This window comes from Anabrus simplex, chromosome 1 (genome assembly GCF_040414725.1).
Source record: "Anabrus simplex isolate iqAnaSimp1 chromosome 1, ASM4041472v1, whole genome shotgun sequence".
Lineage (NCBI taxonomy): Eukaryota > Metazoa > Arthropoda > Insecta > Orthoptera > Tettigoniidae > Anabrus > Anabrus simplex.
In genome coordinates this window covers 1,786,386,685-1,786,413,869 of record NC_090265.1, presented here as the reverse complement: position 1 = coordinate 1,786,413,869, position 27,185 = coordinate 1,786,386,685, and the positions used below count along the sequence as shown (strand labels likewise).

Genomic DNA, 27,185 nt, shown 5'->3' with positions numbered 1-27,185 from the left:
GCTTTTATCATTTTATTAGTTCTTTTTGACACGCAGGTTTCTCGTCCAAGTTATATGTTATAATTTCTCATAGACAATTAAGTTGTTCCACTATTTTCATTTTCCTGTCATTTACTTTTATGTGGTTAATTACAAGTGAATCGGCTACCATTATCTCAGTCTTTTCAAGTGATATTTGCAGTCCTATTTTTGTTCTTTATTTTGTATACTTGTTATCTCATTACTGGGTTTTTGAATGTTATTAGCTAGCAACAGTGAGTCGTCCCCGAATCCCAAGCAATTTATATTTTTATTATTACTATTATTATCGTATATTATTTTCGCAAGGCTTCACACCTGACTGTACCTCCTTCCACTCATCGAAATATCTTTATTAGTCTTCATTGGCACCAATCACTCGGTAAAGTTATTCTATAAATATCGCGCTGGCCATGCAAAACACACATAACTTAGTAAAAATACTTCTAGAAGCACACAAATATAATTTAAACTTTTGTTCCTGATATACACGTTTTCATAAGTATTAAAGAGAGAAATTAAATTTCCGGAGACACACTGTGCTTACGTTAAAGGAATTACATAGTCAAGGATTGTCATAAAGACGTGTGGAGGTAAAGGTAATCGGCTTGCCAGTAATAATAAAGCCATGAACTTAATTTCTTAAAGCTCGTTTCTCGTTAAGCTGCACTGAACAGGGGTGCTTTATTGGATAAGGGATCAATTCCATTCTGTTAGACTTATAAATTAAATACTTCTGGTATTGGATTGTTTGTCTTAACTAGATTTCAGCCGTGCAGGTAGCAAAATGATATCGTATGCATCCTATCAAATTCGAATCTGTTGTGTATTCTATTATTGATTTTACTTGAAGGCTGCCTAGGCGAGTTATCCACTTCCGAACAGACACATGGTTCTATGGTTCAAACAGCCTGTATCGGCAATGAGTACAAGGTTGATTCCACGAGGTATATAAATGTGGCGAGGCATAGTGCTATGAACTTTATCAGACTTTGTGCCAACGTCACAAGTACTATGACCAAAGTGTGTTCCGGGACAATGGGTGCTGAATCAGTATTTCCTCACGCTGAGTCAGCATTAGTTTAGTAGAAGGAAAAAGAGGGTGCTAAAACAACGGGCCTAGTAGTATGACTATGATGATTCTCAAACAATTGGTGCATTGACATCTAGATGAGATTAAAACGTCATAACGTTAGGTGCGAGGGCAATCCAAACCTCAGAGACTCCCCTTGGAGGAGCCCAAACGGTTAGGTCAATAGGTGCAATGACCTGGGGCTTTTGAACCCTACATGAGGTTAGGACGTTATAACCTTACCTACGAGGGCAATTCTAACCTCACAGAGTCCCCATGGAGGAGCCTAATCTGTCAGAGGACATATAGGTGATGTTAGGATATCATTACGACGTGTTACCTTCTACTTGGAGGTCACCTGACCAACTGGGCTACTCCAAGAGGAGCCCGTAAACAGCCTGTGTGAGGTTAGGCTAGCATTCTTGGGCAAGGTTAAGTTAACACGTCATAATGACGCCCTGTCCTCACCTACACGTCAGATTAACTTGCATCTAGCGACTGACATTCAGGAGCCGTCATCGGCTATATTTGTTGTCACTCGCCTCATATGGACGAACGCATTGTGTAGTCACAAGTCCCGCTTACCTTTCCTTCTTTGAGAATCTCGGAGTGAAGTGATTAATTAAGCTAGTGTATTATTTAATTGTAAAATATTCGTGAATAACTTCGTGTGCTTGGTACATTCTTTAATTATAGACAACACTTGATTTCCTTTCTTGTAGTGTATGCATTCCCGAAGTTCCGACACGATAAAATACTTCTCCCAATCTGTAATGAGGTTTGTTAAGACGTGAACTTGAGTTTTTCTCTGAGAATTTTGGAGTGAAATTATTAATTAAGCTAGTAATGAATAGCATGGTGTGCTCAATATGTTCTACATATTTTAATTATAGAAAATTGAATAGACATTTTTAAGATGAAACATTCAGGTAAAGCAGTGATAGACTTCTGCATCTGCAATATGATATGGGCCTCCATCATAACGATAGGACAATACGAATATTTGTAAGTAGATAATAATATCAGCCACTTATTACTCTTTAGGATGTCTACCAATCAGCACTCTTAGAACTGGACACGCAATCGCATTGTGAGCGTTCAGTTATATCACTGAGCCTGTAATTCCGTTCACATTACAATGAGCTCGAGAAAAATGGAAATCCTTACTTTTGAAAAGCTCAAGCAGAGGGAGGGTGGGGCTATATATCCGGCCACGACGATCATGCACGAACTTCGCCGATGACAGCTCCCGAGTGTCAGGCGCTAGAGCAAAATGTCACATGACCGATTGGGATACTCCAGGTTCAGCCCGTGATTTTAGAATTGCCCTCGTACGCAAGTTTATAACGTCCTAACCTCGCCTACAGGTCAAATGCCCCGGGTCATTGCACCCATTATCCTATCTACCAAGGGGAGTGTGAGAACACACTTTGCTCATAGTACTGTCACAGATAATGGAAACCTATACCCATTACTCCATTTTCTAGATTATATGGGGCTGCAAGGGGAAAGGATTAAGTCAATGCTGCATTCTTTTTACAAATTGTTACTTGCTGAATTTAGCAGTAACTTAAAAATTCCATTATCAACAGTTTTCTCAAAAGAAACACTTTAACGCTTAATACATACAAAAAGTCTCAATAATATTAACAACAATTAACAAAGGTTTCATACTTATTATATAGGACTTTTAAAAAGTATATCATACTGTAAGTTACGTATTATTATTATTATTATTATTATTATTATTATTATTATTATTATTATTATTATTATTATTATTATTATTATTATTATTATTATGTATACTTCGCTGGGGCCATCAAGGACCACGTTAAGTCTTGTTGCATTTGACACTGAACTTGGCCTTCTTTAGAGCACAAATTTCCCTCATTCTTTGGGAGTGGGCCTGCTTACGCTCCTCTGTCCAAGAGGTACCGTGTCTTCTCTTCGGTTGCTCGTCTCGGTTTAGCCCGTTCGTCAATATTTTCTTGCGGAATAGATCTCTGTTAAGGGCGTCTTCAGCTGAGATATGTAGCATTTGCAGGTCTTCTTTGGTATTTCTAAACCAGGGAATTGTGGTTTTGGGGTTTGAATAAAAAAAGTGAAAGATTTATTTAGTTAACTTTCTTCCGTCCATTCTTTTCAGATGACTGTAAAATCGTGCCTGTCTTTTTCTGATTGTGTCGGTAATTTTCTCTATTTTGCTGTAGACTTCCTTGTTGGATCTCTTTTGATGGATTCCATTTCTGTACTTTGATCCCAAGATTCCTTTCACAATTTTGCGTTCTCTTTTCTCCAGTTCTTCAAGGAGTCCTTTGTTGGCATTTAGAGACAGGGTTTCGGCTGCATATAGAACTACTGGCTTCAGAACTGTTTCATAGTGACGTATCTTGGTGTTTTGGGAAAGGCATTTTTTGTTGTAGATTGTGCGGGATGTTTGGTAGGCTATTTCCAGTTTGCGTACTCGCTCCTGAAGTGCTTCTTTGTCCAGTCCATTTTTCATTATGATCTCACCCAGGTATTTGAATTTGTCTACTCGGGTGATATCTCCGTATTTTGTATGGAGTTTTGGTGGAGCCTCTTCGATGTTAGTCATTACTTCTCTTTTCTCAAACGATATCTGCAAACCAGTTTGTTCGGCGATTTCCTTTAAAATTTCAACTTGAGCTCTAGCGGTTCCTATGTCGTTTGAGAGAACAGCAATATCATCGGCAAATGCTAAGCAGTCTGTTGCGATCCCCTTGGATTTGGTTCCTATTCTCAATGGACTGTAGTTGGTTTCCTGTAATCTCACCCGCCAGGTTCTGATGATCTTTTCAAGAACACAGTTGAAGAGTATCGGGGATAGCCCATCACCTTGCCCGACTCCTGTTTTGATGTCAAAGGAATGCGAGAGACATCCGTGGAACTTCACCTTGGATTTTGTATCGGTCAGGGTGGCTTTAATTAATGCCAGCAGTTTCAAATCAACTTCAAATTCATTTAAGATGTTTAGCAGGACTTCCCGGTCAATGGAGTCGTACGCATTCTTAAATTCCACAAAGAGAGACACATACTGCTTGGACCTTAGTGTATAATATCTGATGATCGTTTTTAGATTTTGGATCTGTTCAGCTGTTGAGCGACCTTTCCTGAACCCTCCTTGGTATTCACCTATTTGATGTTCGACTTGTGCTTCCAAAAGCTCCAGGATGGCAAGTGATAGAATTTTGTAAGTCACGGGTAGCAAAGATATTCCTCTGTAGTTGTTGATGTTCTTCATGCTGCCTTTTTTGTGTAATGGATGGATCAAAGCTATTTTCCAATCTTCGGGTAGGGTCTCCTTGTTCCAAATTTCTTCTATTTGCTTTTGCAAGATATCAAGTGATTTCTCTGGGGCATATTTCCATAGTTCTGCTACTACTGAGTCTTCACCCGGCGCTTTGTTATTTTTGAGACGGGCAATGTGGCGCTTGATTTCATCTCTGTCGGGTGGTCTGGAATCTGGGTACCTGAGTAAGGGTTCCTTGGTATCAATAGGGCTTTGCGGTTTAGAGCAATTAAGTAAATTCTTAAAGTAGTCTGCTAGAATGCTGCAATTTTCTTCATTTGACGTCGCCAGTGTGCCGTCCTTTCGCTCAAAGTATAGAGATGGTGGTTTATAGCCAGTGAGTTTGTGTTTGAAGGCTCTGTAGTACTGTCTGCTTTCATTCTTCCTAAAGTTTTGTTCTATCTTTTCATTGAGAGATTTTTCGTATTTACGTTTCTCAGTTCTGAACACCCTAGCTGCTTGGGCAGGTTGGGTTTTGTAGGTTTCCCAATCATTTTCTGATTTTGTAGAGTAGTACTGTTTCCACGCATTGAGTCTTTCTTGGAAGACTGATTCGCAGGTACCATTCCGCCAGGCATGCCTTTTGCTTCTCTTGATTTCTGCAACGTCTTTGGCGGCCTCAACAAGGAGACTTTTGGCATTGTTAATGTCACAGTCATTTGGTCTAGCCTTCTCTTGGAACTCCTCGACCCTTTGCCGAAGTTTATAATTGTCGAAGCGTGTGATCTGTTTGGTTGTCTTCCTTGTGTTTGCGGGAATTGGTTTGAATTTGATAAGAGACATATAATGATCTGAGGCCACATTGATGCCTTTCTTTACCTTGACATTCATAATCTCAGGGCTGTTTCTCCTGGAGATTGCAACATGATCAATTTGGAACTGTCCGTGAGCTTGGACGGGAGAACGCCAAGTCATTTGCTTTCTGGGTAGATGGCGAAAGTTGGTCGACATGACCTGTAGGTTGTGATTTTCGCAAATGGACACCAGTCTTTTGCCGTTGGGATTGGTTCTTTTGTGAGTAGGGTAATTTCCTGCAACTTTCTTGTACTTCTGTTCACGACCTAGTTGGGCATTGAAGTCACCCAAAAGAAGCTTGACATGGTGTTTGGGGATTTTGTTTAATTTTTCATCCAGTAGGTCCCAGAAATTATCAACTTCGTCTGGAGCAGACTTGTTCTTATCGTTTGTACGAGCATGTACGTTAACTAGGGCGTAGGTATTGTTCGCGCATTTAATTGTGAGTGTAGACAATCTGTCATTTACAGGTTCGAAATTTGCAACCGATTTAAGGATCTTGGTTCTAACAGCAAACGTGGTTCCAAGCATCACAGCTCCATTGAGGATTTCTCTTTGCGCTTTGCTCTTGAAAAATCGGTAGCCTTCGGATTCAAAAATCTCTTCATCTGGGTACCTTGTTTCCTGTAGGGCCATTATGGATATCTGATTTTCGTGAAGACCTTTGGTGAGGGTTTTCAGCTTGCCAGTTTGTGTAAGTGAATTTATGTTGAAAGTTGCTAGAAAGATTTTAGATTTTGGCCTGAGATTTTGACTCTTCGGGGTACACCGAGACGCTTCGACTCATCTCTTGCATGATGTCGAGTCTCCCCCAGAATCTGAACGAGACTCGTCGCCGTGGCGTTCACGACGAGGGATTTATCCGAAGATTTACCCCCTGGGGTATGTTTCTTGAAATGTTGTGCCATCATGCTTTTTGACTTGGCTTTGCTTTCGACGGGTACCCATCCTTTTACAACTAGGGTTGTTAGCCCTACAGGTTGCCTCAAGATGTTTTCTGGCTTCTGGTCATTTACCAGCCTTGCCGTAACCCTGGCAAGGGACCAGTTTTTTTCACGGTGGTGTTTTATTTCCCCACTACCCTATGACTCTGCTGGCGCCAGAGCCAGCGAGGTTCCCCAATTCCAATGGGACGCACCCGATGGAGGTAACTGGTAAATCCCCACTATTATTATTATTATTATGATTATTATTATTATTCATACACTTCTCGACAGGAATTATGGGTAGCAACGGGGCACGGGATGCACCAAGTGGCTTACAATAATTGAAGTATTTATACATTACAACACAAATATTGATGTACAGGTATATACAAAACTCTAGATCACGGGATCTTCACTCTTGCGAGAGGAACGATCCCACAACAATGAGTGTTGACAGGAGGACAGAATGTTGCAGGAAGACCCAGTTCTTGCAGACTCTTGTGAAGTGTGTGTGAAATGAGGCCGTTGACTGACAGAATCACAAGGACTATCCGTACCAGTCTCATGTTCCAGATCCTCTTCGTTTTTTCTGCAAGTTCTTTGTATTTGTAGATTTTTTCATGGTACTTCCTGTAAATGTAGGTGTCATTGGGGATAGCGATATCAATAATGAAAGTTGTCCCAGTTTTCTTGTTTACCAGTATGATGTCTGATCTGTTATGGTTGGCTGTTTTGACTGTCACTAGAGCAGTGTCACAATAAAGCTTATATTGACTCGTTCTCCAGGAATGGTGTTGGATGGTAGTTGTAATAAGGGATAGGCTCCTGAATTAGCTGGTTTTCCAGAGGAAGTGCCTGGTGTATAATTCCCGAGACATGATTGTGTCGTCTCGTGGATTCTACGGTGGCAAGTACTGGGCAGCCCCCAGTGATATGGTCTATCGTCTCGAGGTGAACGGAGCATCGTCTACATTTGTCGGAGAGTACGCTGGTGTCTTTGATGATGTACTTTTTGTAATTGTTTGTGGCAATTACTTGGTCTTGTATAGCAATTGCAAATTCTCTGTCACCGCAAATAAGCGCCCAGTTTGTAACCACATACACGACGCATTGTTGTTTATACTCTATTGGTTTAGATTGCTGTAGTATTTTCCGTGGAGGTTCTTCTTTCGCCAGGTCCTTTCTTTCTCCTGCGGGGATACTTGATGATTTATATGAGGGTCAGAGGCATTATATGGATACAGTACAGTGTACTTGTCAGCAACTACTACAGCTTTATGGAGAAGGGCGTTTTCTTGTTTTTATGAAAGTATCTCCTTAGGTTCTTTATCTGATTCTGGAGTATGACTTGAAGATCAAGTACTCCTCGGCCTCCCGATTTTCGTGGAAGAGTGGCCCTTTCCATGCATAAATTTGGATGATTTAATCTATAGGATGTGAGCAAAGTTCTCGTTTTTCTTTGTATGCTATTTCTGTAGCAGACCATTTCAGAATTCCGAATGAATAAACAAGAGTTGGAATAGCGTAGGTGTTTTTGCTTTAATTTTGTTCTTGGCATTTAGGTGGCTGTGAAAAATATGGTGCAACCTCGATGTATATTTGTCAATGAGTTCCTGTTTGATTTTCTTGTGACCGAGCTCGATAGCTGCAGTCGCTTAAGTGCGGCCAGTATCCAGTATTCGGGAGATAGTAGGTTCGAACCCCACTGTCGGCAGCCCTGAAAATCGTTTTCCGTGGTTTCCCATTTTCACACCAGGCTGTACCTTAATTAAGGCCACGGCCGCTTCCTTCCCACTCCTAGCCCTTTGCTGTCCTGTCGTCGCCATAAGACCTATCTGTGTCGGTGCGACGTAAAGCAAATAGCAAAAAAACGAAAGATTTTCTTGTGTTCCAGAGTTGCATTCTGAGCAAATCCAAGGTACTTGCATGTTTCTGTTTGTGTCATTCCTCCAATCATGGATCCGGTGTGAATCTCATATGGTTGGAAGTTTGTGTACCGACCACGTTTAATTGTTAGCAGCTTACACTTCTTTACTCCCAACGTCATTCCCGCATCAGATGAGTAAGAGTCTATTATATTCAGCAGGGCGTTCATTTCTGCTTCGCTCTGGGCAGACACTTTCAGGTCATCCATATGAGATATTCTGTCTATCCTATTGTTATATTTAATATAATATCAAATCCAAAACAAGGAGCTTTTAGAAGATTGGATAGGAGATTCATTGCAAGGCAAAACCACAGAGGACTCAATGAATCTCCTTGAAATATACCACGTTCAGTTTTAATTTTGTCGGACATGATACATTTATTTTTTGTCTTAGTGCAGAGCACTGTCTTCCAATTGTGCATAGTAACCTCAAGAAAATGAATTATGGCAGGATTGATCTTGTACAAATGAAGTACTTCTTTTAACCGTGAGTGGGGAACTGAGTCAAATGCATTCTGATAATCTGTATACGCAGTGTACAGGTTCCTTTGTGAGTATATTGCCTGTTGTGTTACAACGGAGTCTACGATTATCTGTTCTTTGCACCCTAGTGATGACTTTTTGCATCCTTTCTGCTCCTCAGTCAGAATGTTATGGTTGCTGATATTTTTATACATTTCTTCTGTGAGTATGGACGTAAAACGTTTGTAGATCGTTTGTAGACAAGTGATTGGCCTGTAAGCTGATGGATCTTTAGCATTTTCACCTTCCTTAGGTAGAAGGTATGTAATTCCTGATGTAAGAAATTCAGGACACTCTTGAGGATGATAAACGAGGTAAGTGAATTGTTAGGCTATTTTCTTGTGAACACAAGTGAAATGTTTCTACCAAACATTTTGTGTTTTGTCTGTACCTGGTGCTTTCCAACTTTGAGTTCTCCTGGCAGCATTATTCACGTGGCTTTCTTCTATGGTATCAAAACTCATTTCTGTATAACCATTGTTGTTTTTCTCTTCTTTAATCCATATTTTGTTTGTATTGTGGACTGTGCTGCCACACCAAATAGGTTTACAAAAGTCCTCCGTGTCCTGCATACTTGGAGGTTCTTCTGCCATAATTTGCAAGTTTTGCTTGAGCGTTCTGTAGAACTGGCCCTCATTCTTGTAGAAAAGTTTGTTTTGCAATTTCCTAACTCGAGACACTTTGTACCTCCTGAGCCTTGCTGCTTTTGCGAACAAAATTTGTTTTTGGGTGTCAATGTATTCTTTTCTCTGTGTTCGGGATCATTTGTGTGGGTGTTGATTTTCCTGAACAAATTCCTCAAGTTTCTGTTAGTTTTCGTTTTGTTACAGAGGTATGAGGAAAGTTGCCCAGTGGTTTTCTTAGCTCTTGGATATCACTTTGTAATCGACGTTGCCATGGTGGAATGTATTCTGAATCTGCGTTCTTACAAGAGCTTCTAGAGAGGGTTATTAGATTTTGGTTGTTCAGCCTAACTACAGTTACTGCTGCGGAATAAATGAGGGCATTTGTTTCCTCTATGCTACTGGATTGTTCTATATACTGCTGTAGGATGTCATGTGCCCAATGGTGTTCCTAGAATTTTGGGTAGTTTTGGTCTATAGTTCACTTTGAGACCCACGAACTCCGCCATTGCCTCTTTAAACATGTCTTCAGCACGACATGCTTCATCAGCACCTGACCTATCACCAGTTTCTCTTATTTCCACATATTTGTCTCCCTGTGGTTCTTTCCTTCCAGGATAGTCCTGCCGAATTTGAGACATTGAGATGGAGTTGCCTTCACTGCTCGGCCTTGTAGATAGAATTTTAGCAGCTTTTTCCTTAAGATTATGAATTATTGTGGCAGGGAGTCTGTTGTTGGTTACTATTACACGCCTTTGGTCTGCAACTCTTAGTTCTGTGACAAAGGAGAACTGAAGGAATTTGTCCACAAAACACCTGTGCATTTCCTGTACGTTGTAAGGTCTTTCTGTAAGTTCGTAGTTATAAAGTAGGAGCGCATTAGGAATTCGTTATTTTCATCTGCCCCTTTCAAGCGCTGCCTCGGTTTACCTGCCTTGGTGCTCAGCTGTACTTCTGAAACATCTTCGGCACGAGGAGTAAGTAGCTGTTGAGTTCTCCTGGCTGAATTGTCGGCTGCAGAATTTTCGGGTGACCCGACATGTGCCCGCCTGATCAGCATCATGTTACTGGTAGCTTGCCTGCTGTCACGCTCCAAGTCTGCCCCGTCGACCCTCGGGTAGCGTCATTTTCCGAGGGTTATTATTATTATTATTATTATTATTATTATTATTATTATTATTATTATTATTATTATTATTATTATTAATACCGTATTTTTGTGGAGCGGAGGGGTGAAAGAAGCCGGCCCCGTGGTGTAGGGGTAGCGTGCCTGCCTCTTACCCGGAGGCCCCGGGTTCGATTGCCGGCCAGGTCAGGGATTTTTACCTCGACCTGAGGGCTGGTTCGAGGTCCACTCAGCCTACGTGATTAGAACTGAGGAGCTATCCGACGGTGAGATAGCGGCTCCGATCTAGAAAGCCAAGAATAACGGCCGAGAGGATTCGTCGTGCTGACCACACGACACCTCGTAATCTGCAGGCCTTCGGGCTGAGCAGCGGTCGCTTGGTAGGGCTGTAGTGCCAGGGGGTTTGGTTTGGTTTGGAGGGGGGAAAGGAGGTGCGGGCATGAATGGGACAATCAGACGATTAACTTAAAACTTTAAATTATAACTATATTTTCTTTCTCTGCTATTATTTTTATTTCTTTTCAAAGACAAACTTTACAATTCAGGTTAAAATGTTCAGAAGATTGGGTAACAATTTTAGAAAATCGAATAACAATTAATTAAAAACTTTGAGCTCGAAGCTCTCTAATTATACATTCTCCAAGAGCGCTGCGGCCCCTTTCAAAACATAGTCAAGGAGACGAATCTCCCAATTCCCTTTACACCATATTCAGAGCATCTTTGTCCTATAAAATTTGCATTTAGGAACCTATTTCCATAAATGCCTGGGCCGATCAAAGGCCCAACCTACATTTTACAATTCAAGAAGTATGCTCAACAGTCTAACCTCTTAAAAAAAAGGCATAAAATGGAATTTCACAGGGTATTGGATATCCATTCTTCTTGGCCTTTGTGAAAAACAATAGGTGAAAGTTACTGGTCCAAAAATCAAAATTGCGTGGCGGCGGACACTTGCTCTCCTTGAAAATTGAAACGAAAGGTCTAAAGCCCTCTTTGGGATTATGGCCGAAAGTTACAGAGGCCAAGCCTGTACTACTGGGAATAAACGCCTCTAAGTACTCTGTGTAGTCGCAAATGAGTTCATTTTCAGATAACAATAGTAATCTAAAGCAAGCTTGTAATTTTAGGTATCTGATAATATCATGACTATACACACGAAACCTACATTTTTATGCGGGATGCAATAAATAGGTCATGACTTGCCATTTCAAATTTATTGAAAATAATTTGAAATGTCAATTATCCTCCTTATCTTGAATAACGTTTTTACAATCTCTATTCTATAAACACAAGAGCACAGAACATGCCCAGTCACAAGTTCTCAGCATATGGCAATTCGTTCACAGTTACTGCAATTCATGAATGGAACAATCTGCCCCAAGTCGTCAGAGGGATATCAGTGACCGAGAAATATCTTGTGGAAAGATACAAATAGCAAGGCAGCAAGACATAATCACTTTCCTAATTCCTCGTCCTCTTTTCTTTGAAATCCTCTTCTTCCCCTGTACCTTTCTCAACCTGGGTGGAAACTCACAGGACAAGAGTTATATTTCACAGATACTTCTATTTTGTTTAGTAATTCTCTTATACATAGTTTAAGTTTATGATAGGTTACATTTTAATAGTGTGCAATTAGTTAGTTTTCAACCTATTTTGTGTACTGGTTAAGTGTAAGACGGGGATACTCGTCCCTATCTTTGCCAGGACAAATAACTTATCTATCTAAAAATGCTTCAGTTGAAATTCAAAACCTATGTCGATGACACTGAGTCATCACGCCCGTGGCTCTCGTTAGCTCATGAAGAAGCAGTCGCCACTGGGTTATAAGAGTTGATTGCCATTGTTGGTGGTTTTTCTCCAAAGTGGCCTCCCTTCTAATCCATGGTTTCAGTTTGAAGCATATTGTAAATATAAAGAATATTGTGCATCGTAAAGACAATTCCTGTGTTTCATCTAACTCAGTTTTGAAGATTTTCAAAATGTTTGCCGTGAGAAAATGGGCTTTTAACGAACCAGTGCGTGCCGGGTGCTTCAGATACATACTGCGCAAGACGTTGGGTTGCCGCGCCAAGCAGGCGCATTCGTATGGAAAAGAAAGTGAAAGGAAAACTCACAATATATTGGTATATTGTTACACGTTTCATCATTAAAAATTGTTCAAAATAGCCCCCTGTCCATTGGACATACATTGATTCTCTTCTTAGTGTAATCTCACGTACATTCGTACAACGATCCACTTGTAGGCAGTCTACGGTCATCCGGATACCGTCTGAATTGCAGATTAAGTTTTATAATTCTATGCAGTTTAGTATAGCTCGTTCCCATTGTGCTTGTAATGATGATGATGATGCTTGTTGTTTAAAGTGGCCTAACATCTAGGTCATCGGCCCCTACATTGTGCTTGTAATATCTGTACTACTTGTATGGGGTTGTGTGACAACAGCTTCTCTCACTACATTCACTTTCTCCACATTCGCATAGAAGACAATCCTTCTCAATATTTTCATCCGGCGAGTTGTCTTCTTGTTTTCCTTTCGCTTCATCTTGGACGCCTCCTTGACCTTCTTCTCCTTCTTCTGTGTCGTCTTCTTCAGCTACATCGCTGTACAGGCTTGCATTCCACACAGGTTCTCTTTTAGGACCTCTGCTCTTCGCTATTTATACAGCTGCAAACACCACTCATACGCGTACGATGTACAATTATATTTATATTGATTAACAAAGGATTGTTTGAAGCAACAGAGACATTCAACTTTTAAAATAAGTCCGGATATACCCCCATGGACTTAGACCGTCTCATACTGGCATAACCGCTCCTCTACCTTACCGAATATACTGCAACCTGGATGTCGTTTGTCCGAATATTGACGTGTGGACAGCGCATGTCAGGAGAGATCGTGGAAGAGGATATCAAATGCGTGTTTAAATGGCTACCCAGAACACGGTGCAGTGCCGGAAGACAGCAATTGTGGGGCTGATAACACCCAAAAGAATCTAGCCCGAATGTTTATATAATACATCTGTTTGAACCCTGAGAAGTGCATAGAATTTTCCCCGTTGTTTCCTATTTTCACATCAGGCAAATGCTGGTGCGGTATCTTAATTAAAGCTACGGCCATTATCTTCCCAATCCTTGCCCTTCACCGTCGCCGAAAATCGTTAGTATATTAGTGTGACGTTAACCCACTAAAATATGCACAGTCCTCACGCAGTATTTCAACAAATTGAGTTTCCGCCTATTTCTCAGCTCCCACAACATTCGGCAACTTGTCCATCTTTACGTTACTGCGTGTAGCCATTCCGTGAACTGCAATGAAGCTCCCACAACGGACCAGATAGACCACCCATTGTGCAGCTGAGTGTATACCGGTACTTCTACTAACATAATAACTCAGCTATTAATAACTTTAAGCACCCTTAACAAATCGACTGTGCATGGAATCAATCTCGAAACTTTGAACACTGAAGACGACATCCAAATCAACTGTGGTGTCCTTTCGATCTAAAATCGTAGTCTTGATCTTACCTATAACACTTACAGCATGATTCACTATTATGTACAGATGTCAAAACAGCATTGTTAAAATTTGCGTATTGTATCGCTAGTTTTTGTGGTTTGTTGCAGCTTGGATTGGATGTCTTTGCCTCGCTGTGTCTCTCGCAACAGCACCGATTGTGGTCGCTGTGTGCCGCCGGAAATCGACGCGCCTCACAGCTGTATTCGGAGGTCTGGTCATGGCTCTAGCTTGTCTCTTCACCTCATTCGCTCAACAGCTTCACCAAGTTATGCTCAGGTAATTATAAAACAAATTGTTTGTTAATCTCTGTATAAAGTGCTGCCTTGTTTCAGTCAGTTGTTTGATTTCGTGATAAGGTCACCTTTGTGTGATGCTATCGAGAAACGCTGCTCTAGGCCATCTTCTGGGTATATTACCTTCAACACACCCTTCCAGTTGGTGATGCGCCAATTGGAGTGATTTAACACGTGGCTGAGAAGTTGAGTTTTCCTTTCGGCAATGACATCAACGAGGCTGAACCTTACCTGAGTTAGAAGAATCCCTTCATCATACCTTTTCGTCTCTGTCCAAGATATTCGCAACACACTGTACATCGCTTACCAGTGAGGTGCTAGTTCGTGAACCATGGGCAACGGCTGAGTGGCCTAGTAAGTGGTCCTGAGAGTAGGGATACCAGTTGCTACGGAATGGGAGTGGGCATCTCGGACATATTCTGAATCATGGCCCTCCTTGTGCCCAGGTGGCTAAGACTAGACAATCCATCTGTGGTCCCTAACCCGTTAGAGGAGAGATCCTCACTTGGACTATGTGTAAGTAGGGTAGCATCCTGCTTCACTAATTTACCAAGCTCAGAACATTTTAGGCAAGATTTAGACCTACGGCAGTAACGGAATCCCACTTCCATTTGACAGGCGAGGAACTCCTTGGAAACAACTTGGTGGTTTCAAATAGAGGATTGTGGCGACGCTTAGTAAATTCACAAAGGCTTCCAGACTGAACGCTGAAAGGCATAACGGTCTATAATGATGGTTTATGTATTTAAGATATTATTTTATGTAGTACTAGCGAATGTACCCGTGCTTCGCTACGGTATTCTACATTGTATTCGAATATCGAAGTAAATAGTGTGCATGCAGTAAATAAGATTGTTTTAAAATTGCATGTCTCTTAGCGTTATCCGAGAAAGAGCATGGGGAGGTCCCCGTACGTTGTTTCCAATGTAAAGTGTTTGTTATGGATTTGTGATATAACGGCAGGCTCACTTGCCTACTGCCATTCACAATCGAGTTGGGAAGTTTACATTATAATTGCAGGCCCCATTGCCTCCTATGCGGACAGAATCGATTTGGGGAGTTTTCGTTAAAATGGCAGCCCCCCTTTCCTACTTCCAGACAGATTACAGTTTTTATTATAATGGCAGGCAATTACCCTACTATCACTCGAAATTGAGTTGTGCAGTTATCATTATAATGCCAGGCCCATTTTCCTACTTCCAGCCAGCTTACTGCCAGTCACACCAAGTTGGTGAGTTTCCATCAAAATAGCAGGCCACTATGCCTAATGCCAGTCACATTTTAGATGAGGACATTTCTTTATAATGGCGGGCACCCTTGCCTACTGCCAAACACAATCGGGTAGGGGAGTTTTAAACAAAACTGCATGCTCACTTGCCTTCTGCAAGTCAAATCGAGAAGTGAACTATTCATTACAATTGTAGACCTTCCGTACTAATGACAGTTACACAGGAGTTGGAGAAGGAACCCTTTCATACTGCCAGTCAAAGTCGGTGTGGGGAGTACTGATTACAATAGCAGACCCACCCCTTCTCGACCGCTACAAATCGACATCAGTGAATATATATAGATCGACATACGAAAGTATATGCGTGTTTACAATATTGAAGACCTTCATTTACAGATTAACTGCTACTAAACGTACGTCATATCGACAAAGGATTATACCATAAGACACGCCGGATTTAGTGGCCTAAATGGCTGGTCCTATGATATGTCATCTATTCTTGGGTCAGATTGAGTTAGAAACGTGGAACAGGGTAACGTTCTTGTAAGATTATCTCACATTACATTACTTTTCGGATAATTATGTGACAGCTACATACATAGCATTTGGCTCATATATGGATACTGGGTGGGCCAATTTTCGTGAAGAGTTTGATGATTCTATATTTCATATAAGTAATCGAAGGTATGAATTATGCATGTGAAAATTCCAAATTGACTTAACATCCATTAATAGAGAAAAATCAAACGTAAAAGGGATACAGATACGGCAAAAAGTCATAAGACCAAGGTTGTAGATCATTCCAAATTGAACGGCGATTGTGCAATCTGTTATATGATAGGAATTTCCGAAGGTCTGCACCATCATTAAAATTGCCTGCATATTTCGATATTCTTCGGGGATAAAAAGTGAAAAATTTAATGATCTTGGATGTATTCCGTTCGTTACAGGCTAAAACGTATAATTTTGTCAAATTTCAATTATCTTCTTTTTTTTCTGGCAGATTATGCCGCAATTTGGATTTTTGGCTAGGCGGGTAAAAATTAGGACTTTCAGGAAACTAAACCAAAAATTATGCAGATGGTCATTATTACCCCTTAAACGGAAAGCTGTACGAAAAATTTCGCCAAAATAGTCAGTGTAGAGGCACACAGTCGTTACGATTTGATTTATATAGATAAGGAATCTGCTCCATGTAAAACACCTTTTTGGCTATGTCCGCTGGACTTAACCTGCAAAACTGATCATTCATGATATCTCCCTTATTAATCCTCCTGACGAAAAAATGCACATGAAAAAAAGGTTTAGAGGTGGAATTCCATCACGTTTGGTCGATTTCCAGTCAGGTTGGTCTTGTTCTGTATATATTGTGGAAGAGTAAAATCACCATTTCGGTTCCCTATAAACCGCCAGTCCATTCCGGAACATGAAATGTTATTTACGTTTAAAACCTACCTTTGGACAGGTGGATGCTAAATATGAATTTTGGTTCGAATGTCTTCAGTAGTTTTCAAGTTGTAAGGAATACGCTTTACACGCACCCGCTCGTGAGTTAAGTCCGATGGGACTTGTACAAAAAAAAACGGTCCGTTAATGATATCTCCCTTATTAATCCTCGTATCGAAATGAAGCACATGAGAAAAAAGGTTTAGAAATTAATTTCTACCAAGGCAGGTAGCTTTAAATTAACGTTGGTTGTGTATATTTTGTGGAAGTGCAAAATCACTGTTTCGGTTTCGTATAAACCCCCAGTCAGTTCAGGGATTTAGAAACAATATTTGCCCTAAAACCTATCAAGGACAGGTGTATTCTAAATATGAGTATTGGTGGAAATACATCCAGTAGTTTGTAGCACTCGCGTACATACGGCGTAATTAAGGAAGAAAATAATACAGTTAAGAAAGTTGAAAGTAATAGAAAATGGATTATAACTGAGGACAGCCGGATAACGACAAATATGTAAATGCCAAGTTAATGTATTGGAAAATCAAATGCCCCTCAATAAATTATGCTAGTGTGAGTTATGGATATAATAAAGCGTTAACAGAGGAGAAATTTAGGTCCATTGATTCCTAGGTAAACAAATAATAAGAAGATGACTAATGGTGTTATTACTTAATCTATTCGAAGGCGGTTATAACATCCAACGATATACCGCCAATATCCCGCAGATAGGCCGATTGACGCCTCTCTTGCCTTCTACCCAAGGAACAACCACGAATTTAAAAGCATGATGAGGAAAATGACAATACGTTACTTCCCTGCTGGCATGCAGTCAGAGACGTTGCCATGGTAACCTGTCGGTTCGTTGTCGGTCTGTCGGTCACTCAATGCAGAGCATGGTACCAGCAGAAAATTGTAACTTTCTCCGTCATGTAAAGAGTAAGGTAAATTATGAACATAACGAAAGTTGTTTATAATGAAGAGACGTTTCACGTACGGTAAACGAAGTTTACAGAAAATCAATAGTATAAGAGAAAATGGAGGAAAACCATTCTGGTTTTCCTATAAACCCCCCGTCTATTCAAAGATTTTAAAATGATATGCATATCGAAACCTTCCCCGGGATGAGTATAGTCTAAATATGAAGTTTAGTTGAGATCTATCGAGCCGTTTCGACGTGATGGTGGAAAAACCATTCTGGTTTCCCTATAAACCCCCGTCTATTCAAAGATTTTAAAATGATATGCATATCGAAACCTTCCCCGGGATGAGTATACTCTAAATATGAAATTTGGTTGAGATCTATCCAGCCGTTTCGACGTGATGGTGGAAAAAACCATTCTGGTTTTCCTATAAACCCCCCGTGTATTCAAATATTTTAAAATGATATGCATATCGAAACCTTCGCCGGGAGGAGTATACTCTAAATATGAAGTTTGGTTGAGATCTATCCAGCCGTTTCGACGTAATGGTGGAAAAACCATTCTGGTTTTCCTATAAACCCCCCCGTGTATTCAAAGATTTTAAAACGATATGCATATCAAAACCTTCCTCGGGAGGAGTATACTCTAAATATGAAGTTTGGTTGAGATCTATCCAGCCGTTTTGACGTGATGGTGGAAAAACCATTCTGGTTTTCCTATAAACCCCCCGTGCATTCAAAGATTTTAAAATGATATGCATATCGATACCTTCCCCGGGATGAGTATACTCTAAATATGAAGTTTGGTTGAGATCTATCCAGCCGTTTCGACGTGATGGTGGAACAAACAGACAACCAAACAGACACGAACAATTTTATTTATATAGATAGATAAGATAAGCATCAGCATAACAACGAATTACGAAGATCCGAGATATGTACAATAGTTATTAATCTAAAATGAAAAATATACAAACACTAGCAAATGTACCCGTGCTTCGCTACGGTATTCTACATCGTATACGGATTTCTCCTTAAATTACTGTAAAGGCAGTGTGTAAAACGATATTAAATTGCACCTACAAACGGACTTCACCATGAGACGCCCCGTTCAGTGTTCTACATGGTTGGTCCTATGACATTTTCTCGTATCTCCTATATTTATGGGTTACATTCAGTTGGTCATGGAATGGGGTGATATTTGGTACAGTTTTCACATACTACTTTATTATTTTGATACTCATGTGACCCCGGAGTCATAAAAGTTTGCGCACATATGGCCACTTTTCATGTCAATGTGCGTACTCAATATCATGATTGCATCTTTCCTATAAGTGTGCCAAACAATAACATATACGTGTAAAAAGTACAAAATTAACTTGAACTCGAGAAATGCAGTACTATTTAACGAATAAGGGATACAGATACGACAAAAAGTCATAGGCCCAAAGTTGTAGATCTCTGAAAATTGAAACGCGATCTTTTGTGATACAACTTACGGTTTAGCCACCAATTATTCCGAAAGGAAGGTCTGCACCGTCGTTAAAATTTCATCCATTTTCCGATATTTTCCGGGACCAAAAGTTATACATATGCATAACTTGGAAGTTGTATTTCCTCAAAGAAAAGATTGTCCAGGTTTCTGGATTAGCACTCAAGTATGGAGTACTTAAGGAAGAAAGTAATACAGTTTAGAAAGTTGAAATTAATAGAAAATAGGATTATAACTGAGGACAGCGGGATGAGTACAATACACATATGTAAATACCAAGTGAATGTATTGGAAAATCAAATGCCCCTCAATAAATTATGCTGGTGTGAGTTCTGGATATAAGAAGGCGGTAACAGAGGAGAAATTTAACGCTGGGATTCTTAGGCAAACAGATAAGAAGTTGACTAATGGTGTTATTACTTAAACTATTCGAGGACGGTTGTAACCTCCAACGATATTCCGCCAATATCCCGCAGAATGTCCAGTTGACCACTCTCTTGCTTTCTACTCAAGGAACAACCACGAATTTACAGAAATTATGAGGAAAATGGCAATACGTTACTTTCCTGCTGGCAAGCAGTCAGAGACGTTGCCATGGTAACCTGTAGGTTCGTTGTCGGTCTGTCGGTCACTCAATGCAGAGCATGATATCCGTAGAAAGTAGTCATTTTCTCCGTCATTTGAAGAGAAAGCTAAATTATGAACATAACGAAAGTTGTTTATAATAAAGAGACGTTTCATATAAAGTTCACGGAGTTTACAGAAAATCAATACTATAAGAGAAAATGGAGGAAAACTGTTCTGCTTTTCCTATAAACCCCCGTCTGTTCAAAGAGTTTAAAATGATATGCATACCAAACCTTCGCCAGGATGAGTATACACTAAATATGACGTTTAGTCGAGATCTATTCATCCGTTTCGCTGTAATGCTGGAACAAAGAGACAAACAGACACGAAAAATACAAAAAAAAACAGTTCAGTCTTGAGTTGACCTAAAACGGATAAATATCTGAAAAATTGTCAAAACAAACGAAAATACAGACAGCGGACCCCTTACAACTTTATTTATATAGATTTACAAAGGACACAAATATGCACAATGAAAATGTAAAATCCTGGATCACTCATATTTACATAAACAAAGGAAAACTCACTTAAATACAAGAGAAGAGACAGGCAAGAACCAGAAGGAAAATTAAGTTACGTGAGAAATGTCATGAGAGAAGGAAGGATATGATAGGTCCGTGGTGATAAATAAAGTATTAAATGTAGCTGGAATACGTATAGAGGTGGCACTTTTGGGTAAGAGAAATCCGGGAGTAAGGAAGAGGTTCTTCAATCTGGTACTACTGGATGGGACGTGGAAGAGGAATTAGGAAACTAATTCTGGAGACTTAAATACACCATTAGCTGCTTTGTATTGCACCCTTGCAGAGCTCCTTCGGTGTAGATTAGATGTCAATGTTGCCTCGGCTGCCCTAAAAAAAAATATACTTACCGAAGGTGGTGAGGTCCTCTTCTCAGGCGCGATCAGTCCCTGTCGTCGAATCAGGATGCATAGGGATAGTGCATTCGGTAAACTATTGACTACAATAATTTATGACTCAGACTGATTTGAGTTTAAATATGTGTATAAAATTTTATTGATAAATCAAAAGAGAAAAGTAAATAAATTTTATAAAATGTAAAATAGACTTGTTAATGTTACATTATTTCCATATGAGACTGTACAGCTAGAACTCTCATTAATGACACACATGACCACCTCGTTAATCCCTAAAGAATAACATTTATAATTTTCCATAAAATTTGTTTAAATGATGTTTCCCATATTTGTTCATCCAATTATATAATGTCTGTGTAACTGTACTCATTTACTAGGATAATGTTGTTTATAGACCAGGTGGATCAATTGAATAACAATATACTCATGAGAACATTTAGTGATGATAATGATAATAATAATAATAATAATAATAATAATAATAATAATAATATTGATGTGAATAATTTTTTTTATACAGCCAATTCAAGTTATTCATCAAAATACTACTTGCCATCAGTCAAAATAATTATAATAGATAAAATTGTTTTTTAGATATTAAAAAAAATATATCGATATTAATTAATTAATAAAATTATTTTGATATCACTGAATTACATTGTAAACTAATTAAAAGAATACAGGAAAGTCTCCACAGTATATCCCAAATGCATATCTGAAGTTTAGAAAACCAACCTAAAATGTAATACAATAGTAATAATAATAATAATAATAATAATAATAATAATAATAATAATAATAATAATAATTGAAATAATACGACGATTTTGCGCAGATCAAAATCTAGGAATGTCACTACTAACCTCTCAGATATGTGAAATAAGTTTGCAAACAAGCATACCAAAAGTTACCATAATATAATAATTAATTAATTTTACTAATTTGATTGTACTCAAATTTATTAATTACATAATTAATTGCCTAACTGACCACTGGAAAACATTATCTTGTGACTCAAATCCTCCAATATAGTGACATCAGTGAATTTACAATGCATCGAGATGATAATAATAATAATATTGTAATAATAATAATAATAATAATAATAATAATAATAATAATAATAATAATAATAATAATAATAATAATTGAAACGATAATAGTAATATCACTTAATGAATGTTATTTCTATGTTGGATATCATAAAAAAAATCCTAAAGAATTTATAATCGCCTACCAAAATCCAATACTGTTGTTAACCAAATCGTAGATAAATTGAATTTAAAAAAATATATAAAATGTAAATTATTTAATTAATTAATAAATCCACAATTGATTGACACAAGTGATTAATATGGTATTCATCAAGACTCCCTAATTGCTTGTGAATTGCATTGGTAAAATGTTAAATAATAATATTCAATATTAATAATAATAATAATAATATCTTAACATGACCTGTAATTACGGTACTCTTGATCCACCATCCTGATAAATTGTAGTATGTTTATGTCAGTTATCTTAGAACATTCGTTTGCCATGAGTAACACCATTTGAATAGAATCTTTCTTAACAGTGCTTATTGGGTTTTCTTTATCTATAAAACCATATTTGCCATAATTTAATGAAATACCTAATCCACTGTGTAAAGGCATAACCATGAAATTCTCATAATAGAGTTCACCAATATTAATAATAATAATAATATTTCTCTTATCAAAACCGTTACTGAGTTCCCATAATTTCAATATCTTCCTTCTAGGTGCAATAAACAATACTTGCTTTAACCTGAGAATTCAGTAACTTTAACTCACATAATGGACCTTGGTTGTTGTTACACACAAATCTAAAGCTTTACTTCCGATATATGCGAGTGACCCTTACTTAGATATCGTAAAACTAATCTAGAAAAGACCATCTCTCCTACTTTAAATAAACATACACTAATTGGATGCCGTTATGCATCACTAGACCAAGCGCCAAAAGTTGGTTGCGAGATAATCGCGTTTAAATTTGGTTCTATGTGTAAATTCGGGCGAACATAATTTTACTAAATATGGTATTACTGGTGTTGTAGGATAATAGATTGTACCTTCTCACCAAATTTCAACATTTTTATAATCGCACTACATAGATTTTCTTCAAGAAATGGCGCTTAGTCTACTGATGCAATTTAAGGTTTTTCTCAAGTGCGAATAATGTATCACGATGCTACACCAATAACACCTAACTGTTGAATATCTACTGAGTAAAACTTCAAAAAAATACAACGTGGCGGCAGCCATGATTAAAAACTAAATCTCCTACTGTCTGAAAAGGCCCGCTAAGTGCTTGATCCACCACGAGCCGCGCCACAACTCCGGTACATTATTCAAGTTTTAGTTGGAGAAATTCTAGAAGGGAAGCTATTCTCTAAAGTCGTTGCTATAACGACTTACTGATTTTAGGAATTTCAACTTATTTGAGTCAAATACAAATGGTAAGACATGAGCCATTCTAGACTATACAATTTTTAATGGATTTTCCTTCACGATAGGCCTATTATATTCTGAGAGTACAGTATTGACGTGATATTTTTAAGCCTATGGGTAAGTTTTGTTCTGCTTGAGACAGAAAATGTGATTAAAGATATTTTCTCCCATAAATACACACAAATCACTGGACAGGTAATAAGATTGTTGCTCTCAGTTCATTCAATCTCGAAATCAGGATCTCCATTAAATTCATCTACGTCATCCACGATCTGAGAATCTGCTTGAAGATTCTGGTAAAATTGTTTGGCATCTGTAGGTATTAGGTGCATCAGCGAACCAAAGTCTCTTAGTTTGGCTTCAGAGATAGGGTTTCCTTTTGGCCACAGAGGTATTAATGCCTGGTGAAAAGGAACTCTACTTTCCCGTGGTCGTCCCTGTCTTGACTTATTTAGATTTACTTCCTGAGATTCACCATCAAATTCTAGAGAATGATTCTCAGACGCAACCTTCTTAGCAAGCTGCATTAGTAACATTGTCCTTCTCCTTACTTTTGGAAGTACTTGATACATCGCTGAATTTCGTCACTTGATAAACCACTCAATGTATCACCACGTAAAAATGTCAGCTCTATCGAAAATGCAGGCTCCCACGCTGTCATCCGCGCGCAATGTGAGGAATGTGGCGCTTGATCCAATGATGCAGACTGGTACGTCGCATAGTCTACTGATGCAATTTACGTTTTTACTGATTTCCGCTTTGTCGCTTAGGTTTTCTGTTTACTAACAACTAACGGCCTCTTGTAATGCAGTGGGGAATTTTTTATAAATAGTTCAAGCCTTCCTCTACAAGATGGCGCTAAAATCTCAATTTTCATCAAATGGCGCTTAGTCTACTGATGCGTAACGGCATCCAATTTATGCTAATATGTACACCAAGCGAGATAACGCAGCCAGAAATCCTAACCTAATACCTAAAGTTCCACTAATATATACATATATGAACCTTGTCATCAGCACACACCACACTTTTGGCTTATTTCAGCGTCTCAACATATTATAATTCGCTGAAATATAGCCATGACCCATTGCAAATGTTACTGTGGTTTCTTCAGAATAAAATGCATAGACAATGCACAGACAATAAAAGAATGTACCTAAATGATGGCTAATACGAGGCAAATAAAGTAATAAAATATATTTAATATTAATAATAATAATAATAATCATCTGTTAAAACCAATAAAATAGTTCCTACTGGCAAGCATCCACACCAGCCCAGTTGTGTGATCCATGTTACCAACCTAACTTTAAAATATCATTCAAATGCGTACTATAACTTTCTCTGAATAAACGATATTGTATCACGGCTAAACCATTTACATGTATCATCTGGTTCTTCTAACTCGTATACCTTCTTTAACTGGCTTATTTATTTCCTCACATTTATTCATTTACGACGTCATCATCATTTCTTATCCTGCACGAATTCTATTACCTCTCAGCTATCACGCTGATACTTATATTTCCATTTTTATTGAGAATATGTTCACCATACTCTTTGTTCCCCATAATTATCTTCAGGTAAATAACCTTATGTGTTACCATATACTCTCAACTACGGACCTTCAAACATCTCAAATAAATTACCGTTGCTCAATATCGTTCTTATCATTTGACAACACCTTGTTTTACCTGAGCCAAAATAAATCCTTTTATTTAGCATTGTTCACTCAACTGTCTAACCGTGTTACTTGCCATAACAACCAATATGTGGATGTATCAGTGTTACTGTCGTCCCAACAGAATTCTCGACAGTAACTATTGAATATATATATATATATATATATATATATATATATATATATATGTTTTATTATCATTAATTGACTTCATCACTCCCCCACCACGATAACTGTGCTTGCGTGAAACAAAAAAAATTCCGCCTAAATGCAATACTGACAATGCTACTGATAATAATAATAATAATAATAATAGTTCGGGTATATGCGAAACACCATTATAATTGCCTCAAAAATATAACTTGTTCGATACTAACAGATCAAATTTAGTACACACACGATTAATAATAATAATAATAAATATAAATATTTACACTACTCATAAACGGAATTATCCTAATTTTCTGGCTGTGTACTCGGGTTTATAGTTACATCATCGTCACTCGCATACCTATTTAAATAAAGATACCATTATCAAAGGAAAGCTTTAGATTTTAAATCAAACATGAGATTGTGTACTCACATTGATGGCACTTCGGGATCGCCAGGACTAAAGGCAGCCATGTTGTCTTACAGATTCATGACCAACATGTTAATATCATTGACCATTCTTGCTGTATCCGGCATTGGCTTATATTACTACTTTCCACTCTCGCTTGACACTTTGCACACGTTTATTTCCTACTCATAATATTAAACACGATAACTTGTTTTAAAACTAGACATTACACTGTAATATATATATACACACATACGCAGTACTCAGATATTTTGGAACTTAGGCCGGATTTTACGTACTCTGCTTTAACACACTGCTGCTTCTCACGAAGCGAAGTCTTGCATGGGCTCAACGGTTTCCTTTGTAAAGCCCTAGCTGGGGGAGAAAGTGTCCACCCCCACTCGACCTAAATACTTATAGAGAGGGAGAGTATTTCCTCCGCTCAAATATTTCAAACATACTAACAGCTCCGCGGTAGCAGGCTAATTGTTCTCCACCATTTACGGCTTACACACATATTTTAAACTGTTTGGGTTGCTCTGCGGGCTACACACTCTAACTGCGTCACCTAAGATGCACTACTGCATAATTCAAAGTTTCGTCTTCGCCCTGCATAGACTGAACACTCGTAAAATCTGTCAATTTAATACTCCACTCACTTGGGTGGTTTTAAATACCTTAACAGCCCAACTACTGTTTATAAAGCGTATTTCCACCTCCACTGTAGTAATAAATACACACAATTCTGTACCTTTGTACTTGAATACGGAGCAAAGTTAAGACACGTCTGACCCCCACAAGACTCTTGATGATGACTGACTCATGAGAAGCCACTACTCGGGGATGTTGGCGCACTAATCGGCGTAGGAACACTAATTCTTGCCACTAAAAATCCCAACCAAAGGAATGCTGGGTAGCTCCAAAACAAAATTACCAAAAACATGAAATGCTTTGTACACACAAATTGCATCAATTCTTGTTACTGCCATGATGCATCGTGACTCTAAAATTGTTCGTAATTTCTTTTACAATACAGTAGGCGTTAGTTGGACTATATCTTCTGCCGCGCTGATAAACCACTCTCCACGCTGGCAAGGGGTTCCCACTGCCGGTGATAACAAACATCTGGATACACAATATTCCAATCCATTTGCCACAAACCAATAAGTTAGTTCAGAATTACTATAATAATTACTGACATCTCCTCTTAATATAATCTTCCTTAAATACTGACAGGGATTAATTACAAGCCACATATCATTTGGTCGCGCAAATTTTGAAATTATTTAAATGCAGCAATCTGATTGGAGCACATACTCCGCTGTTCATCTATATGGACGAGTTCATTCCAAAATAAGGGGATTCGGGTATTTAGAACCATGATTCTCCATCTCAGTCACTCCTGCCAGTACTTTTCCATTCTAACTACGCAGTTCCAAAAGATGATGTAATAACAGGTGTCCCAATAATTTATTTTTAGCAGAGAAAAAAGCGTGGGTTCCTATCAAGGCTTCATTCTCACGAGCTAGCTACCACTAATTTCCAATGCTGTCCCTTTGTTTAAGAACGCTGGCTATTACTATTTATTAACAAATACAATTATAAAAATGTTGCCAATCAGACTCATCCGATGGGTGCAACACTCTCCCACTTCAAATAAAAATTTTGAGAGTATCGAGAAAATTTTTCCACCTCCATGTTGATAATGTAACTTGTGTGCATCACTTGCAACCATCTGTGAGTCTGTACTAT

General features: G+C 38.6%; 1 protein-coding gene across 1 annotated transcript in view; it reads left to right on the top strand.

The window, feature by feature from the left end:
* The window catches only part of LOC136883262 (monocarboxylate transporter 4-like), a 178,743-nt gene that overhangs the window by 102,953 nt on the left and 48,605 nt on the right, over positions 1-27,185 (top strand). Inside the window, exon 2 of the mRNA XM_067155475.2 lies at positions 13,948-14,116. Within this exon, the coding sequence (XP_067011576.2) occupies positions 13,948-14,116 (169 nt within the window). The remainder of the gene's footprint in view (positions 1-13,947; positions 14,117-27,185) is intronic.